This window comes from Mastomys coucha, unplaced genomic scaffold (assembly GCF_008632895.1).
Source record: "Mastomys coucha isolate ucsf_1 unplaced genomic scaffold, UCSF_Mcou_1 pScaffold23, whole genome shotgun sequence".
Taxonomy (NCBI): Eukaryota; Metazoa; Chordata; class Mammalia; order Rodentia; family Muridae; genus Mastomys; species Mastomys coucha.
This window is the reverse complement of record NW_022196906.1, coordinates 1,276,191-1,291,544: the sequence shown is the minus strand read 5'-3', so window position 1 is coordinate 1,291,544 and position 15,354 is coordinate 1,276,191. Positions and strand designations below refer to the sequence as shown.

The window sequence follows — 15,354 nt, the reverse complement described above, 5'->3', positions numbered from 1 at the left end:
TTTTTGCTTGTCATCAGGTTGGTAGTTTAAAATGACACCTGTGAGACCCTCTGTCACTTTGCTAAATTCTTCAAGAATCTGTTCCTTGGTTTCACTCTTAGGAATAGAGCCTACAAAAAGCCTATTGTTGGCAAGTGAGATGCAGACACCAATGTGCTTCCCGGAACGAGTTTCATGATTACTATACAGTTTAAAAGCCTCTTGTGCTGCTTCTTTTGTATAAAAAGTGACAAACGCATAACCTCTGTTGAGACCAGTAAGCAGATCCATCACTAAAAGAAGATCCCATATAGGTCCAGCTTTCTCAAATAATGGAACAAGGTCATCCTTAAACAGATCTCTGGGGATCTTCTCCACAAATATCTCAGTGCCAATAGAAGGCTGCTGACCTGAATAAACAGAATCTGGAGGTGGTCCCCCATACTTCCTCTGACCTGTAGTCACATCAAGGGTGTGTAGCCTATTCTTTCCAAAAGTGTCTTAATCTTTGCCTCATCTGGTCCTTTACTAGAGTCTGCTACTTCGGTCCCTTGTTTCTCTCTCTGCCTGTAAGTCTTCATGACTCCACATAAAAAGGCACTTTTGTTCTGAACACGAGAGAGATCGCTGTCTTTATACTGTTGAAGCATTGCCAATGTGCCAGCTTCCTTGAACTCTTTTAAAGCTTCGATAGCTCTTTCATCTAAATCACTACGTACATCTAGCTCTGCAACATAAATTTCATCTAGTTTTTCTTCAACTTTCTGTGGTAAACCAGGATCAAACAATGTCTGATAATTCTCTGAATGGATAACTGCTGAAGTATTATCCATGGGCTCTTCAGTACCATTTCCATTAACATGTTCTGTAGCCATGTTTCCAGAGATCTTCCCCGCGGGACAGGGGCCTAGGAATCCTTTCCAACGAGGTAGGGTGGCGTGGAACACGTGCTCGCTGCTCCGTGTCCTGCCCTGTGCGAATGGAGGTGTTGTAAAATGGCGGCCGAAGCTCATGCAGCTGGCAGCAAACCTGATCCCCTACTAACATATTTTAAAAATAGGTTGAGATGCATGTCCCAGCAAACACTGTAGGAGCTTGCAAAACACTTTTCATTTTGAATCAGTTTGCTCACCAAGGCTTTTTTGAGAATTACATGATTGACATCTTCATAGACCAAGAAGTCTCTTTCTTTAAACATTGTCTTTTAGAATGACCACATGATTACATATGACTTTTTTCTTTCAGAAAGAAAGGCATATAATATAAGGGACTGTGTGTGTTAATCGGTAACTGCTGGTTGGTTACAACATGGAGTGAATGAGTTCTATGTTAACACAGGATCATTCTTATCAGTGGTCACAGAAACACATACCCCCCAGGACCCTAAGCAACAGCACAGACCCACTTCTCACTCCGTGTACCCATTTGATCCCTGTGCCTCCTTCCACCCATCCCAGCTTAATGTGCCTTCAGTGACATGCTTACATTCTTCTAGAGCACTCATTCTATCATAGGACTCCTCAGGTCTTCGGCCTTTCTAAAGGTCCGTTAAACAATTGGTTCTTCAGTTGATCAAGATTCTTATTCCTTATCTCCACCTTTCCCCTAGTGACTTCAAGTGTTAAAGTCACAAGCAAGTGTCCTCACTCCGGTGAAAAGAGGCTCATAAGTCTCACATGTGTTTATTATTTTTTCAATTAGGATTACTAGAAGGAAGTGTATAAGGAACATTAGGTCTGAATGTTCAGAAAAACTCTCTTGAATGTGTTGCCTTTGCTTACTGCTGGGTTTTCATTGAATTGGGAAGAACAATATAAAGGATAGCTAGAAAAACTAATATGCTGACTAAATACCCCTGGTAGTGATGTATGAGGCCCGTATGTCCTTTGCCTCAGTTTCTTTGTAGACAAAATAAGAAGTTTATATAATTTTACCAGCTAGATATCTCCTGAATGCTGTGTAAACTAATTATTTGATGTTTATATGGTTGAAAGGTAAGAAATACTGAGAAAGATTCATTATTCAAGCAATAAGGTATTGCAGTATACACAGCAGCCAGGTTTGGGGCAGATGGTAAGTAATCAATTGCATTTTATTTTATTTATGTGTAAATAATAGTGCACAAATATAAATCTATTTGAATGATTTTTAATAATACTAGATCACTTTTATTTTTAAAAAGTTATTTGTAAAAGTAATTTTACATTGAGTCCCTATGGATTATGCATTCCAAGCTGGGCAGAACCATGGGGCTGGGCTTTGATTTATGTCCGCATCTTCTTATCATTCTACTTCATCCCGGAAAATTCAAGAAACAACTTGAATTGATGGAATGTCCAGAAATGACCCAGCCTAATTTATGTGTGAATATTACCTAGGACCAAAATCCCAGTTCATCAGTGGCTTCCTTTCTGTAATAAGAAAACAGGTACCTGGTCCTGGTCTTTGGCTCTATGCTAACATCTCTGGAGTTTTCAAGTGATAGAAGAAGAAATTCATTTGTTATTCAGCACAGTTTATGACAATGATGAACTTTCAGTGATACCCCAGAGCACTTCAAGGTGGAGGCAGCATATCAGAAAGCTCAAAGAATGATTAATTCCAGGTGTACTAAAGAAGTGAGCGTCTGGAGACTGCAATTCCTCACCGTCCATGCTGATCAGTCACATAATGAACCCTTCACAATCTCCTTAACTTTTGGGTTGGTGAACACATCAAGGTCATTTGGAGACGGTGCTCTTTCCATGTACTTTACTTTGTTTATCTCTTCTGTGGCAAATTTCTTGAGCTATGTCCTTTATACTAAACTGCTAAACAATCAAGTCAAGGCCTTCTGTGATTTTTGTAAGCTGTGACATTTATTCTGCAAAGCTTAGGAGGGGTTGTGAGCCTCTCTGGTTATAGTTGGTAGAGGAGAAGATGGGAGGGCAGAGACATGGACTTGACATTCAACAAAGGAGACGCTCATGGAGTTGAACTCTTGTCCTGTGGAGTTGGATGCAAAGCCCAAGTGACTTTGCAAAATTAATATGAACTGTAGGACACTCAGTAGGTATTAAAGAATTGTTTCGAGTGGAAAAATACCAAAATTCCCAATCTCACATATTTCGTGTTTATGATGATACACAATTATTAACTTGATGAGATTTAGAATCACCTCATCAAGGATAGAGGAATAGAGGTCTCTAGGTAAGCATGTGGTAAAGTATCTCTACTATGTTAGTTAAGGTGAGAAGAGACATTCATTGTGGAGACCACACCCTGGTCCTAGGTTGTGGATTGCATAATAACAAGAAAGTTAGCTTAGCACCAGCATGCATCAATCGCCATTTTTTGACTGGTCTTGCAATGTGATCAGCTGTTTTAACTCCCCTGATATGATAGATTGCACCTTTGAACTGTAAGCCAAAATGAACCCTTTCTCCCATGAGGTGCTATTGTCAGGCTATTTTAGCACAACAGCTGTAAAGGAAGCTAAGACATATCCTATATGTAAACAGATTACACTATCACCCATGTTATTACCTTTAACATTCTTTTAATAGCATTTTACTTTCTTTGTTTTTGTCTTTTTCCTCCCTCTCTTGTCAGCAAAACAACAAATTAGTTCTCTCATTCAAGGCTGAAAAGACACAAGATCAGCTTTAGTTTATTCTCATTGTAAATATTAACTAGGTCTCCACTTGTGTATTTGTCTCTGCTTTCTGTCATACATTAGCCTCTATGGCCCTAGAAAATAATAGTCAATGCTGTCATTTTCTGGAGAAAAAAAAGCAGCATAATAAAAACTGTCAGTATAATGAATATGCAACAAAGGACAACCAAATCGGATGTACCTCCTTTTATTATTCAAAGGGAAAGAAACTGTGGAAAGGATTTAGTAGTTCAGGAGTACATTGGCAATGCATAAAGAGTACAGCCAGTAAAGCACAAAGAGGAAAAAAAGTCCTCCCCAAGTCTCAGGCAGGCTAATTGCTGGGAGCCAAGAAGTCAAAGAACAGAGGCCTGGACTTTCTGATGAGCATGCTAATGAGAAAGGGTGAGTAGCCTGATTTCATCTTCTCTCCCATTAGGAAACAGACATCTGAAGAGCACATAGATCCTGAGGTTGTCTCTGCTTCCTCCTCTGCCTATTAAGGAAGCGTCAGGAAGGCCCTGACCTGCTTCTCTGTTACCATCTCTTGTCATGGTTACAGTTGTCTCAAATGCTGAAGCAAGCAGGGGCTTTGCTCTCTGTGCTAGCGGCAGACATTCCTCAAAGTTACGATATGCAGCTCGGAGGGACCTGAATTAGATTCATCTACCTGCTCACAAAGGCTTTTCTGGGCCTTGGAAATGCTCAGATTCCCAGAGCCTATCGTCCTTTTCAGGGAAGTACATAATTGTGACTGGGGGAAGTGTACATTTTTGTGGGTCTTCTGCAGTACCAGCATAACACCTTTTAAAAAGGATGGCCATGGTAATGGTTAGTACTGATTAAAAGCCTAAAAAAATCCTAGAAGCATGCAGATGACAAGTTCTTGGCCATTCTTATGAATGACTGTCTTTAAATTAGGCTAGTCTGAATGGGAAGACCTATCCTAAAAGATGATGATACTGTTCTCTAAGCTAGGGACCTAGCCTGCATGAAAAGGAGAGAATAGCAAGGCTACCAACATCTGTCCTTCTTTTCTTCCTGACAGCAGATATAATATCACCAGACACTACAACAGAAATGATATCCCCAAATTGTGAGCCAAAATAAACCCTTCTCCCTTAAATTGCTAGGAATGGGAAAAGTGATTAGTATAGAAACATCTTGAGTAATTCCAAAGAGTTTAAGAATATTTGATGCCATGTTTTTAACTCCAGTTCTCCCACTTTGATTAGAACACTAAAAAGGACAATGTTCTCTTACCTACAAATGTCATTTTCTGCTTCCTCTAGTCCAAATTGATGGTCAAAGGACAGTTGTATCCGTGTTTTCTCCCGGGAATGGAGCCGCCATGTCAGAAGCAGGTTCCTTGGGTAGCGGTTTGGGAAGCGAGGACTCTGCACATGGCCATTGCCTGTCACCTGAACGTTCTCATCTCTCCGGTATAAGTCTGTGAGGTGATTGCTCTCTGTTAGTAGTCACAACTTGTAGAAATTAGTATGTTGCTCCAATTACAATAAACACAAAAAAGAATAATTTACAACATGACATTTCAAAGTACTTCTTGATTTAGTTTACAAAGATAAGACCAAATGGGAGACTCAGGTCAATAAAAAATCCAAGTCCTATTTGTATTTTGCCTGCTTTCCAAACTCTTTACATCTCCCAGTGTCCAATACTTTGTAACCTTGGGGATTTTCTCCATTACTCTTGAGAACATAATCAATGATCTCAGACCTTAGATTCATCTAGACTAGAATCAAATCAGAGAATAACTTCAAATTGTTCATGTTTTCTCTTTACTATGTTATACAAACAATTAAGTTTAACAGTATTAACTACAGGTTCAATAAATATTGTTGAAGGAATGAATGAGAGAGACAAATGAATTGATTCTAATAGTGTTCAAAGGCCTCTTACAACTTGTTCAAATAAAAAGTTTTAAGTGAATTTTTCTATCATAAACCTGGGAACTTTCTCTTTCTGACTTCTCTGACTTTAACAGATCTAAACTGTGTTGTATTTTCTTAATGTGTTATAACAGGGAATATATTTGGTCTTTTTATTGAGTTCCTGGGAATAGACTCCAGACTCTTGGAATTCTCAAGTGGTTAAAAAAGTTCTTTGATTTCATGATGGGATTCCTGGGACTATATCTACATCTATGCTCAGAGAGAAATTTATTGTGGGGTCCTTAGACAGTTCCTTGATGGGCACAAAACACACCAGAAAGAGAATGTGGTTAAAGAGGTATTTTGCCATGGAAAATCAGACTAGAGGTGCCAAAGTCTAAGAGTAAGAGAGTGGACTGGATATTTATTCCACATTGCCACAGGTTTAGGCAAGCATGCCTACATAATGAGACCAGAGTAAAATCTCTGAACACACATGCTTCCTCAGGAGGTAACCTAACACATAGAACCTCCCAGGACTTGGCCTCTGAGTCTTACTATTTTGACAATCCTAATTTCAGTGTTTTAGTATCATTTCTTGTTTAGTGTTTTCTTGAGTGCCTGAAGGGTTATGTACAGGGACACTTGTATCAGTAGTCAGTTGGCCGGTAGTGCAGGTACCCTGAGATTTGAAGCAAGTGTCTCAATTGAGAGCAGTCTTGTGGGCCTGTACATTAAATCTGTGAAATACTAGGAGAATTAAAATCTCAACTGCATTGCTGCATGAGGGGTATTATTTTCTATATTTCAGTATTTATAGTTCTTTGCATTTTTAGGGTTTTTGAAATCCGTAATTAGCAGACCTCCAACCATGGACTATTTGTGTCCTCCCACAAAGATTGCTTTGAAGCCTGTAATTCAAAGCCTGGTCAAAGCGGTTCAAGTTGCTGGACAAAGGCCTCAAAGGTGATGCTGCTCAAGCAGGCTGTTGAAACCTCTAAAATAGGGAGCGTGATCAGCAGGCACTTATCTATGCAGATGCAAATGGAAACTTAATACACTGAAGCTTGTGTAGGTAGACTGACAAAGGAGCCAGTGAGGGATGTTGAGGTCCCCTCACTGGATTTGGATGACAGCACTGGCTCTGTAACAGACAGCTTCAAAGAGGTGGGAGACATTGTCTCAGACAGCTAGAAACATCTACCAGATGACCTTCTCTTCACTCTTGACATTATGTTGAAAAACACTAGCTCTCTAATTTTGTTATGAAGACATCTTAGGGAACCCAGGCAAACACTGCTTCCCATTGTTAAATTTGGCGTGGGCGCCCCACTCTCAAAGAATCACGGATGGAGATTGCTGCAAATTGTATGAGGTTTTTATTGAACCAGTATACTGGGGTCATCCTGCATTCATAGCAAAGGCGATACCCAGTAACAAAAGCACACACTTTTTATAGCTTCCTAGTACATAGGTTTACAGCATGAGTTGGTTATCTCTTATTGGTGGAGCCCATTGTCTTTTGTTTCCATTGACCTCTGTGCCTCAGATGAGGAGGAGATACTGATTGCATGTAGGAGGGGTAGGGGGAGGTCCACCCCTTACTGGGGACGTTTCCTGGAACCAGGCATTACTCCCCAAAATTAAGGCATCTCCTCGGGACTGATGTTTGCTCGGTAAACTCTTCTGAAGCTCTGTCTTTAGGTTTAATGGACATTCCTTGTTCCTTGGTATTTTTATGAGGTGTCCCTGTTTGCTCAATTCTTACACCACACTGATATTCACTCTCAAACAGTCACAATTTTTCATCCAATGCAGACAAATTATAACATATCACAGCATCTTTGTCCTCCTATTACTTTTTCACAACTACTGTGTTATTTTCTTAGACTTAGTATTGTTGATGGCTTGATTTCTTAAGTGATATTTAGTTTATAAACAATAAAGTTATTCTGAAATACAAATTTGTATCAATAATGTCAAAAGCCTTTAGGTATAATGTGTCATGAATAGAAAGAACTATACATCTTAATATATAGCTACTAAATTCTTACATACCTATCTCAGGATTTCAGGGTCCTCATTTATATACTAAAGCATTTGGGGGCAAGTTTGTCTTTGGTCTTTTTCTGGGGTAATATCTAGTGGCTACATTCATTATGTGTGTGTCTTCACAGTTACAGATGCTGTGCTATACTTAGATATAATTGGAAGATTATATATATATCATATATGAGATATACACTATATTCATATAGATAATATATAATATATGTATCTATATATTATCTCATATTACATAAAAAAATGGATGCTTGTCACACAGTGTAAATAAGGCCCAAAGGAACACTAAGAGGCCAGTGGAAACTCTAAAGGTTGTCCAGATGCTGGGTAAAATAGAGAGACATGAATAAACAATGTGCGACTAGGGTGATGGTAAAGGCCTATCCATCAGAATTCACCTGACTATTAGTCTATGTGTAGAAAGATGAGCTTGGAAACACCCAAGAGACACAAAAGTGTCTGTACTTGATGTGAGTGCAAACAGGAAAGGTCTGGGATGAAGGAGTGGTTTATCAAAAGGAAGATCAGCCTGCTGGTAGGAGCAAAGATGAGTGGCATAAAGAGTGCTGCTGAGAAGCCATCTCTTGGGAGGAAATTGCTACAGTGATAAGGTTCTGACACAAAGGGGCAGGTAGTAGTGAAGCTGAAAGTCAAAAGGGACACATAGTAAAGTACAGAATGGTATTTTACTATGGTAAGGGCCATACTCTACTTTAGGCATGGGCCAGAGGATGTAAGGACATGATAAGACCAGCTGCTAGTCTAGGAGTGTGTCTTAGATTCTTTACTTGCTGCTGTGGTAAAACCAACTTAAGGGAGAAAGGGTTTATTTGTCTAAATATTTTAATCCATCATTGTTGGAGAGTCAAGATGATAGGAACTTGAAACAGCTGGTCACATCAGGCCAACAGTTAAGACAACAATTCATAGCAGTCAGTCTCTGACACTAACTCTAATCTAGACAGCTCCTTACAGAGTCCGTCCTCGTCAGTGTCAAATGGGAAACCAATCCTAACCATCACAAAGGATGTGCAACACCCAGGGGCCTGCATGGAAAGTTTGTTTGGATGAAATACAAGTTCAATGTGATGAAGTAATGAGGAATTCATGTAGAAGTGTTACAAGGCTTGGTGACAGGTGGCTGGGCCTGAGATGTACTAATAGAGTACATGCAAGACCTAAAGTTTCTAGAGGAAATAGCATGGGCCACACTGAGCCCCAGAGCACAGGTATGGTGCTATTCATCCTTAAGCATAAAGAAGGAAGGCCAGACTTGGTGCTGGTGGCAGGTGACAATAGGCATGCTTCAGAAGTTGTCAGCATGAGGGGAACCATATCTGAACTAAGATGCCCAACAAAAGGACACTTTCATATGTCAAAGACCAGGGCCTGACAGACAGAAACAGGAAACACCATAGAACTTGACCATAAGTGAAGTCAACGGAATGCTTTAGAGGTTAGATTGAGAAACCGTGTAAAAAGACTTTGAATTTTTCTATTTCAGCACATCATTAAAGGCTAGATTATCTTAAAGATATCAACTGTGGATATAAATAAAATATAGATTATTGATAGAGGAAGAGGTAGAGTTAGATAGAGGTGTGTGTGTGTGTGTGTGTGTGTGTGTGTGTATTACTTGTTTTCAGTTTTGTGAATTTCCAGACCTATATTGGAAGGAAATTAAGACTTTCCTAGGAAGTGTTTTCCTTAAAAACATATCTCTTCTAAAATATACATGAATATAAACTCAAAATACACATAAAAGAAGATTGCGACAATGTTAATTTTGTGCCAGACATTATTTTATAATCTTCTCATTTAATTCCTGGAGCCTAGTCATTGATTGTGTATGTGTTCTCTGTAAAAGGCATTATAATAATCATCAATATCATTATTTAACATATGAGTTTTTGCAGCATATGGAGTAAAGTGTCTTTCTCAATCTTGCAGAACTCATTAAGGGTGTAGTGAAAACATGAATCCAGTCAACCCGGTTCCACAGTTGATGTTTGTTTGTTTGTTTTTCCTTTTTTATTAGATATTTTCTTTATTTACAATTTAAATGTTATTCCCTTTCCTGGTTTCCCAACAGAAAACCCCCCTCCCCTCACTCTCCCCCTGCTCACCAACTCACTCAATCCTGTTTCCTGGTCCTGGCATTTCCCTACACTGGGGCCTTGAGTCTTCACAGGACCAAGGGCCTCTCCTGCCACTGCTGACTGACAAGGCCATCTTCTGTTACATATGGGGCTGGAGCCATGGATCCCTCCATGTGTATTCTTTGGTTGGTGGTTTAGTCCTTGGGAGCTCTAGGGGTAGTGGTTGGTTCATGTTGTTGCTCTTCCTATGGGGCTGCAAACCCCTTTAGATCCTTGCGTCCTTCTTCTAGCTCTTCCATTGGGAACTTTGTGCTCAGTCCAATGGTTGGCTGAGAGCATCCACCTCTGTATTTGTCAGGCACTGGCAGAGCCTCTCAGCTGACAGCTATATCAGGCTCCTGTCAGCAAGCACTCCTTTGCATCCACACTCGTGTCTGGGTTTGGTGACTACATGTGTGATAGATCCCCTGGTGGCCTTTCCTTCAGTCTCTGTTCCAAACTTTATCTCTGTATCTCCTTCTATAGGTATTTTGTTCCCTCTTCTAAGAAGGACCAAAGTATCTACACTTCTTGAGCTTCATGTGGTTTTTGAATTGTATCTTGGGTATTCTGAACTTTTGGGTTAATATCCACTTATTAGTGAGTGCATACCATGTGAGTTCTTTTGGGATTAGGTTACCTCAGTCAAGATGATATTTTCTAGTTCCATCCATTTGCTTAAGAATTTCATGAATTCATTGATTTTAATAGCTGAGTAGTACTCTATTGTATAAATGTACCACATTTTCTGTATCCATTCCTCTGTTGAGGGACATCTGGGTTGTTTCCAGCTTCTGGCCATTATAAATAAGGCTGCTATGAACATAGTGAAACATGTGTCCTTATTACATGTTGGAGCATCTTCTGGGTATATGCCCAGGAGTAGTATGGCTGGGTCCTTAGGTAGTACTATGTCTAATTTTCTGTGGAACCACCAAATTATTTTCCAGAGTGATTGTACCAGCTTGCAATCCCACAAGCAATGGAGGAGTGTTCTTCCTTCTCTATATCATATCTGGCATCTGCTGTCATCTGAGTTTTTGATCTTAGTCATTCTGTCTGATGTGAGGTGGCATCTCAGGGTTGTTTTGATTTGCATTTCCCTGATGACTAAGGATCATTTCTTTAGGTGCTTCTCAATCATCTGGTATTCTTCAGTTGAGAACTCTCTGTTTATCTCTGTACCCCATTTTTTAATAGGGTTATTTGGTTCTCTGGAGTCTAACTTCTTGAGTCCTTTGTATGTATTGGATGTAGTGAGACTTGGGAGATGGCTAAGGAAGTTATTTACTAAAGAATAAGGCTGAGTTACCTAACACTCATGTAAAACTGGAAGCATTTATGTCTCCACAATTCCAGTACTCCAGTAGCAGATGGGAGCTGAAGACAGGAAAACTCCTGGAGGTTACGTGGTCAGCTATCTTGGTATATGAAGTAATGAGCAAGAGACTGTTACATGAGAAAGGAAATCAGAATTTGTAATTTGACTTCAACATGTGAATCCTGACATAGGCAAGCCTGAACCTATCCTCATTCCAAACAAACAAACAAACAAACAAACAAATAAATAAATTGCAATAAATAGAAGAAAGTATTCTTCCTTTTAATGTGAAATTTGCTGGAGGCAGTTTTGGTCTTTGACTAGTGCACCTTAACTTCTGAATCATGTTGTTTACATATAATTCATTATAATTTCATGCCAACTCAAGGGTACTCTTATCAGAAGAGTACCAATGAATTATAGGTATTGATAACTACCTATCTGGTTAAACATAAGATAACTAAACTCAGTACACATAGTCATATCCCTCAACCAAATAATTTACTTTGGTGGCCCAATAATAGCTAACATTTATGGGGCAATTATTATGTACTAGGCACTCTGATAAGTGCCTTTCAATTGCGTACTTCATGTATTTCCCCATGATAATCTTGGGCAATTAGTAATGTCAACACGACAAAGGAAATTCTGGGAGTTCAGGAAATCTACAGCTCAAGGTCCAAAGTCACTCAGAAGCAAAGCCTGACTCTGGCAGTACTTTTCAAAGCAGACTTAACTAGATAAAAGCACGAGCTGCTAAATCAAAACCATATGAAATCCATCAGAATTTCTATGTGTGCTTAGATGGAAGGAGTATAGAGTCTTATTTTATATTTTAATCCAGAAGGAAGATCATATTTATAGTCTCAAAAACTGAACTATGCACTTGACTCTAAAAAATCCAATTAAGATAAAAAAGTTAAAATGATATGTGTGTCTATTATGCTTCCAACCCTTTAACAAAACTCAGTTCACCCTATAATATCTCCCAGAAAATTCCAGAAAAGTAACCCAAGCACTATTACCCATCTCTTGGATTCATTTAGATCAGCAACCAATTTAATGCTGAACAAAGGATCAGTAAATTCTCACCTGCACTATACTCTACCCAAACAGTACTCCAAGCAATTCTGCCAATCCTCTGAAGTTGAGAACCAAGGACTATTCCAATGCTCTCATGTCTTCTGTTCTGCTCCAATCTTCTGGAGTTCCTGTCTTCTTATTTAGATTCTATATGCCATATTTGGCTTTTCATTTCACTTTCTTGAGTTGAGACTGATCTTGAACTCATTTTCCTATCTTTGACCTTACAGTCTCCCCCAAGCCAGCACTATTAGTACCTAGTGACCTAAAGTAAGAGGATATTTACATCTATGCCCTAGGACCTTACTTTTATCTTAGATTTTCTCATTCATAGAAAAAAAATCAGCACTGGTTCCAACAGATACATTTGGAAATCTATTACAATATATAATAATGCCGAAGAAATGAAACTATAAATATTGGTAATATTTTTATTTCATCTACTAGAACATAGTATATTATATGTAACATTAAGTGCAAAAAGAAAATGTTAAGTTGTTGAAGCAACAATGAAACCATGCAATGATATATAGCAGCAAATAACTATGGAGTTTGTGGCTCTGTCATCTCATAAACATTCAGTACAGCAAATCAGACATAGTGATTTGACTCATGGTCTTCATAAAATAGTTAAGAGCCAGAGACTTAAGTCAAACATGTACACTGAAGCTACAAGCCTAAAGCTGAGAACAGTCATGCAGGCAGGACATTTCCACCTCACAATGGGGTTTATTACCAAGTATCAGTTGTGTAGTGGCTGTTTCATGATCTCACAACCACATCACTGCAACACTACCCCGAATGTAGCTGAATGATTTGTAAGTATTCAGTCTCAGGACATAGCTGAATGACTTACATACACAGTCTCATTGCTGCTTCTAAGTAATCACCAGTAGGAGCAATTTCTGGGTGATGAAATGTGGTTTCTGTATATCCATTGTGGAAGCTTATCATAAGTTCAGAAAAGTGAACACATTACCAGTGCTTTTGTGCTCTTTTGCCATTATCACTTATATTATTTTGGAGAGCAAGAGCAAGAGTGCATGAGTGAGTGAGCAAGAGAGAGGGAGAGAGACAGACAGAGAGGGAGAATAGGGTCTCTTGTAGTTCAGACAGACATAGATGGATAGATAGATAGACAGATAGATAGATAAATAGATAGGGGGATAAGGTCTCTGGTATAGAGTACATAGAGTGACCTTGAACTCAGTATATAACTCTGGATAACCTTGAACTCCCAATTTTCCTACCTTCACCTTCCAAGCTCTGTGAATACAGGTGTGTACCTCCATGCCTTATCCATGATGTATTTGGACTTTAAACAACCATTTTTTGTACAATTTTAATAGGCAATGAGCTCAGCAAAGAGAGCTAAAATCATTGGGGGAAAGAATGAGTAGAGAGTGCTCCAGCTGTCTCCTAGCTTTAGTCTACCTGTGTTCCCCTGGCTTTTTCTCTCATTTCCTTGGGCACTCATGCTGGCTCCCCAGCACTGCAGAAGAAGCACCAGTCATAGGATCTACATAGGCTTCCTAGCCTAACACATCAGTGGCTGGATGTGATAGGATTTAAAAGTCTTTTTCAGGTAACAGTTTTCTTTCAGGGAAATATGCTAATTTCAGCATAACTAATAGAACACAAAGTAACTGCAAGATCATGGAGACAAGTCAAACATGCTGGATTAGTAATGAGATACACTTTACTCCTAAAACCAGTACTTTTGAACATTTATCAATTTACTTTTTATGCATGCATGTGTTTACTTCATGTATATGATTATGTTTGTGCAGCCCCTGTGTGACGCCCATTACAGGTGTGGGTCCTTGCCTTCTACCTTGATTGATAAAAATTTCTTTGTCGTGGTTAATTGATATAAACCCAGCCAACTAGTGTAGGGTCTTCTGTGACTCTCCAGTGTCCAGTCTCATCTCAAAGTAGGCACGCTGGACTCACTATGTGACTTCTGCATATTTGAACTCGGGTCTTCACACTTAGACAACAAGCACTTAACTCACTGAGCCATGACCCCAACCCCTTGAAAACAGTACTAAGAATCAAATGCTATCATCTCCAGGAAAGGAAGAAATTGATTGTTTAAATAATATGATCAAATATTGTTTGAGAAAATTTTTATTTCTTAAAAATTTAGAAAAGTGTCTGGTGGCACAAAATATTTTCACTTGTGTTGAACATGTTATAGGGGAAGTAAAATAAATCTTTAAATTTAAAAGCAATGTAGTATTTTCTTTGCTAATTTTCAAACTATATAAAAGCTTCACTTCAAGCCTGACTGGGAATGTATGATAAAGAAAACACAAAATATTCAAAAATACTTTATAATTTCTTTCAAAATTTAGAAGGGGAAAATCATATTGCAGATATTAAATTTCTTATATCTTATTCAGTGACAGAACTGTAGTGTCTTGCCAGTCAGGGCATATGGAGCCACTTAGAACTCATCAATACTATATGAATGGGCATTTACTTCAGATAATGAGAGACAGATAAGAATCAATAAAATAACAAATAAAACAATTTAATCAAAAGAAGAGTATAAAACAACTTCAATATTTTATTTGTAAGAAATTCAATTCCATTGTAACTGGAGGGCTGACATTTGTATGAGCATATTTACTATGAATGAGAACAGATTAATCTTGAGAACACTCACAGAAATCACTGTATTTACTCCCTGGCCTTTATCTACTAGTTGTGCACAGGGTACCAACTATTAAGGACTACTTCTAGTTTCATTTACAAGTAGTTGGACCATAGCCAGGCTCCAGTAGCCCACGAAAGTTCTGGCATTAAAGGAAAAGGTGAGCAGGAATATGGTAAATGTAGAAGAATGTAGTTTTATATTTGAGGTTACTTTCCAGACTCTTGATTGTTCTCTGTTATTCCATGATAAAGAGAATAACGTAACAGACCATTCACAAGTCTCACAATGTACCAACATCTATTCGAATTTTAAGCTCAGTTAGGTCTATAAAACCTCAACTCTGTGCTTTACAAATATATTACTTCAGTGTTATTGCTCAACCACTTCCAAAGATTTCCACACTCTGGTTCAACAAATAAAAACATAGTATAGAAAATGTCTTAGCATGAAAGATGGTGCCTGTTGAAACATAGTTCAGAGTATTTTGACAACATATGTATAAAAAAATGAAGGCCATTTTCTCTCTGGTGAGTTTCTGAGACCAGAGCAGCCAGCCGGGAGGCACAGGCCCCACGAGTCGC

General features: G+C 38.7%; 1 protein-coding gene and 1 pseudogene across 3 annotated transcripts in view; both read right to left on the bottom strand.

Moving 5' to 3' along the window:
• The window catches only part of LOC116072445, a 1,720-nt pseudogene extending 851 nt beyond the window's left edge, over positions 1–869 (bottom strand).
• The window catches only part of Pdgfd (platelet derived growth factor D), a 222,117-nt gene that overhangs the window by 67,373 nt on the left and 139,390 nt on the right, over positions 1–15,354 (bottom strand). For 2 of the 3 annotated variants that reach the window (XM_031343915.1, XM_031343917.1), the window contains exon 2: positions 4,877–5,081. In XM_031343915.1, the coding sequence (XP_031199775.1) occupies positions 4,877–5,081 (205 nt within the window). The remainder of the gene's footprint in view (positions 1–4,876; positions 5,082–15,354) is intronic. The other variant, XM_031343916.1, reaches the window with a different exon arrangement.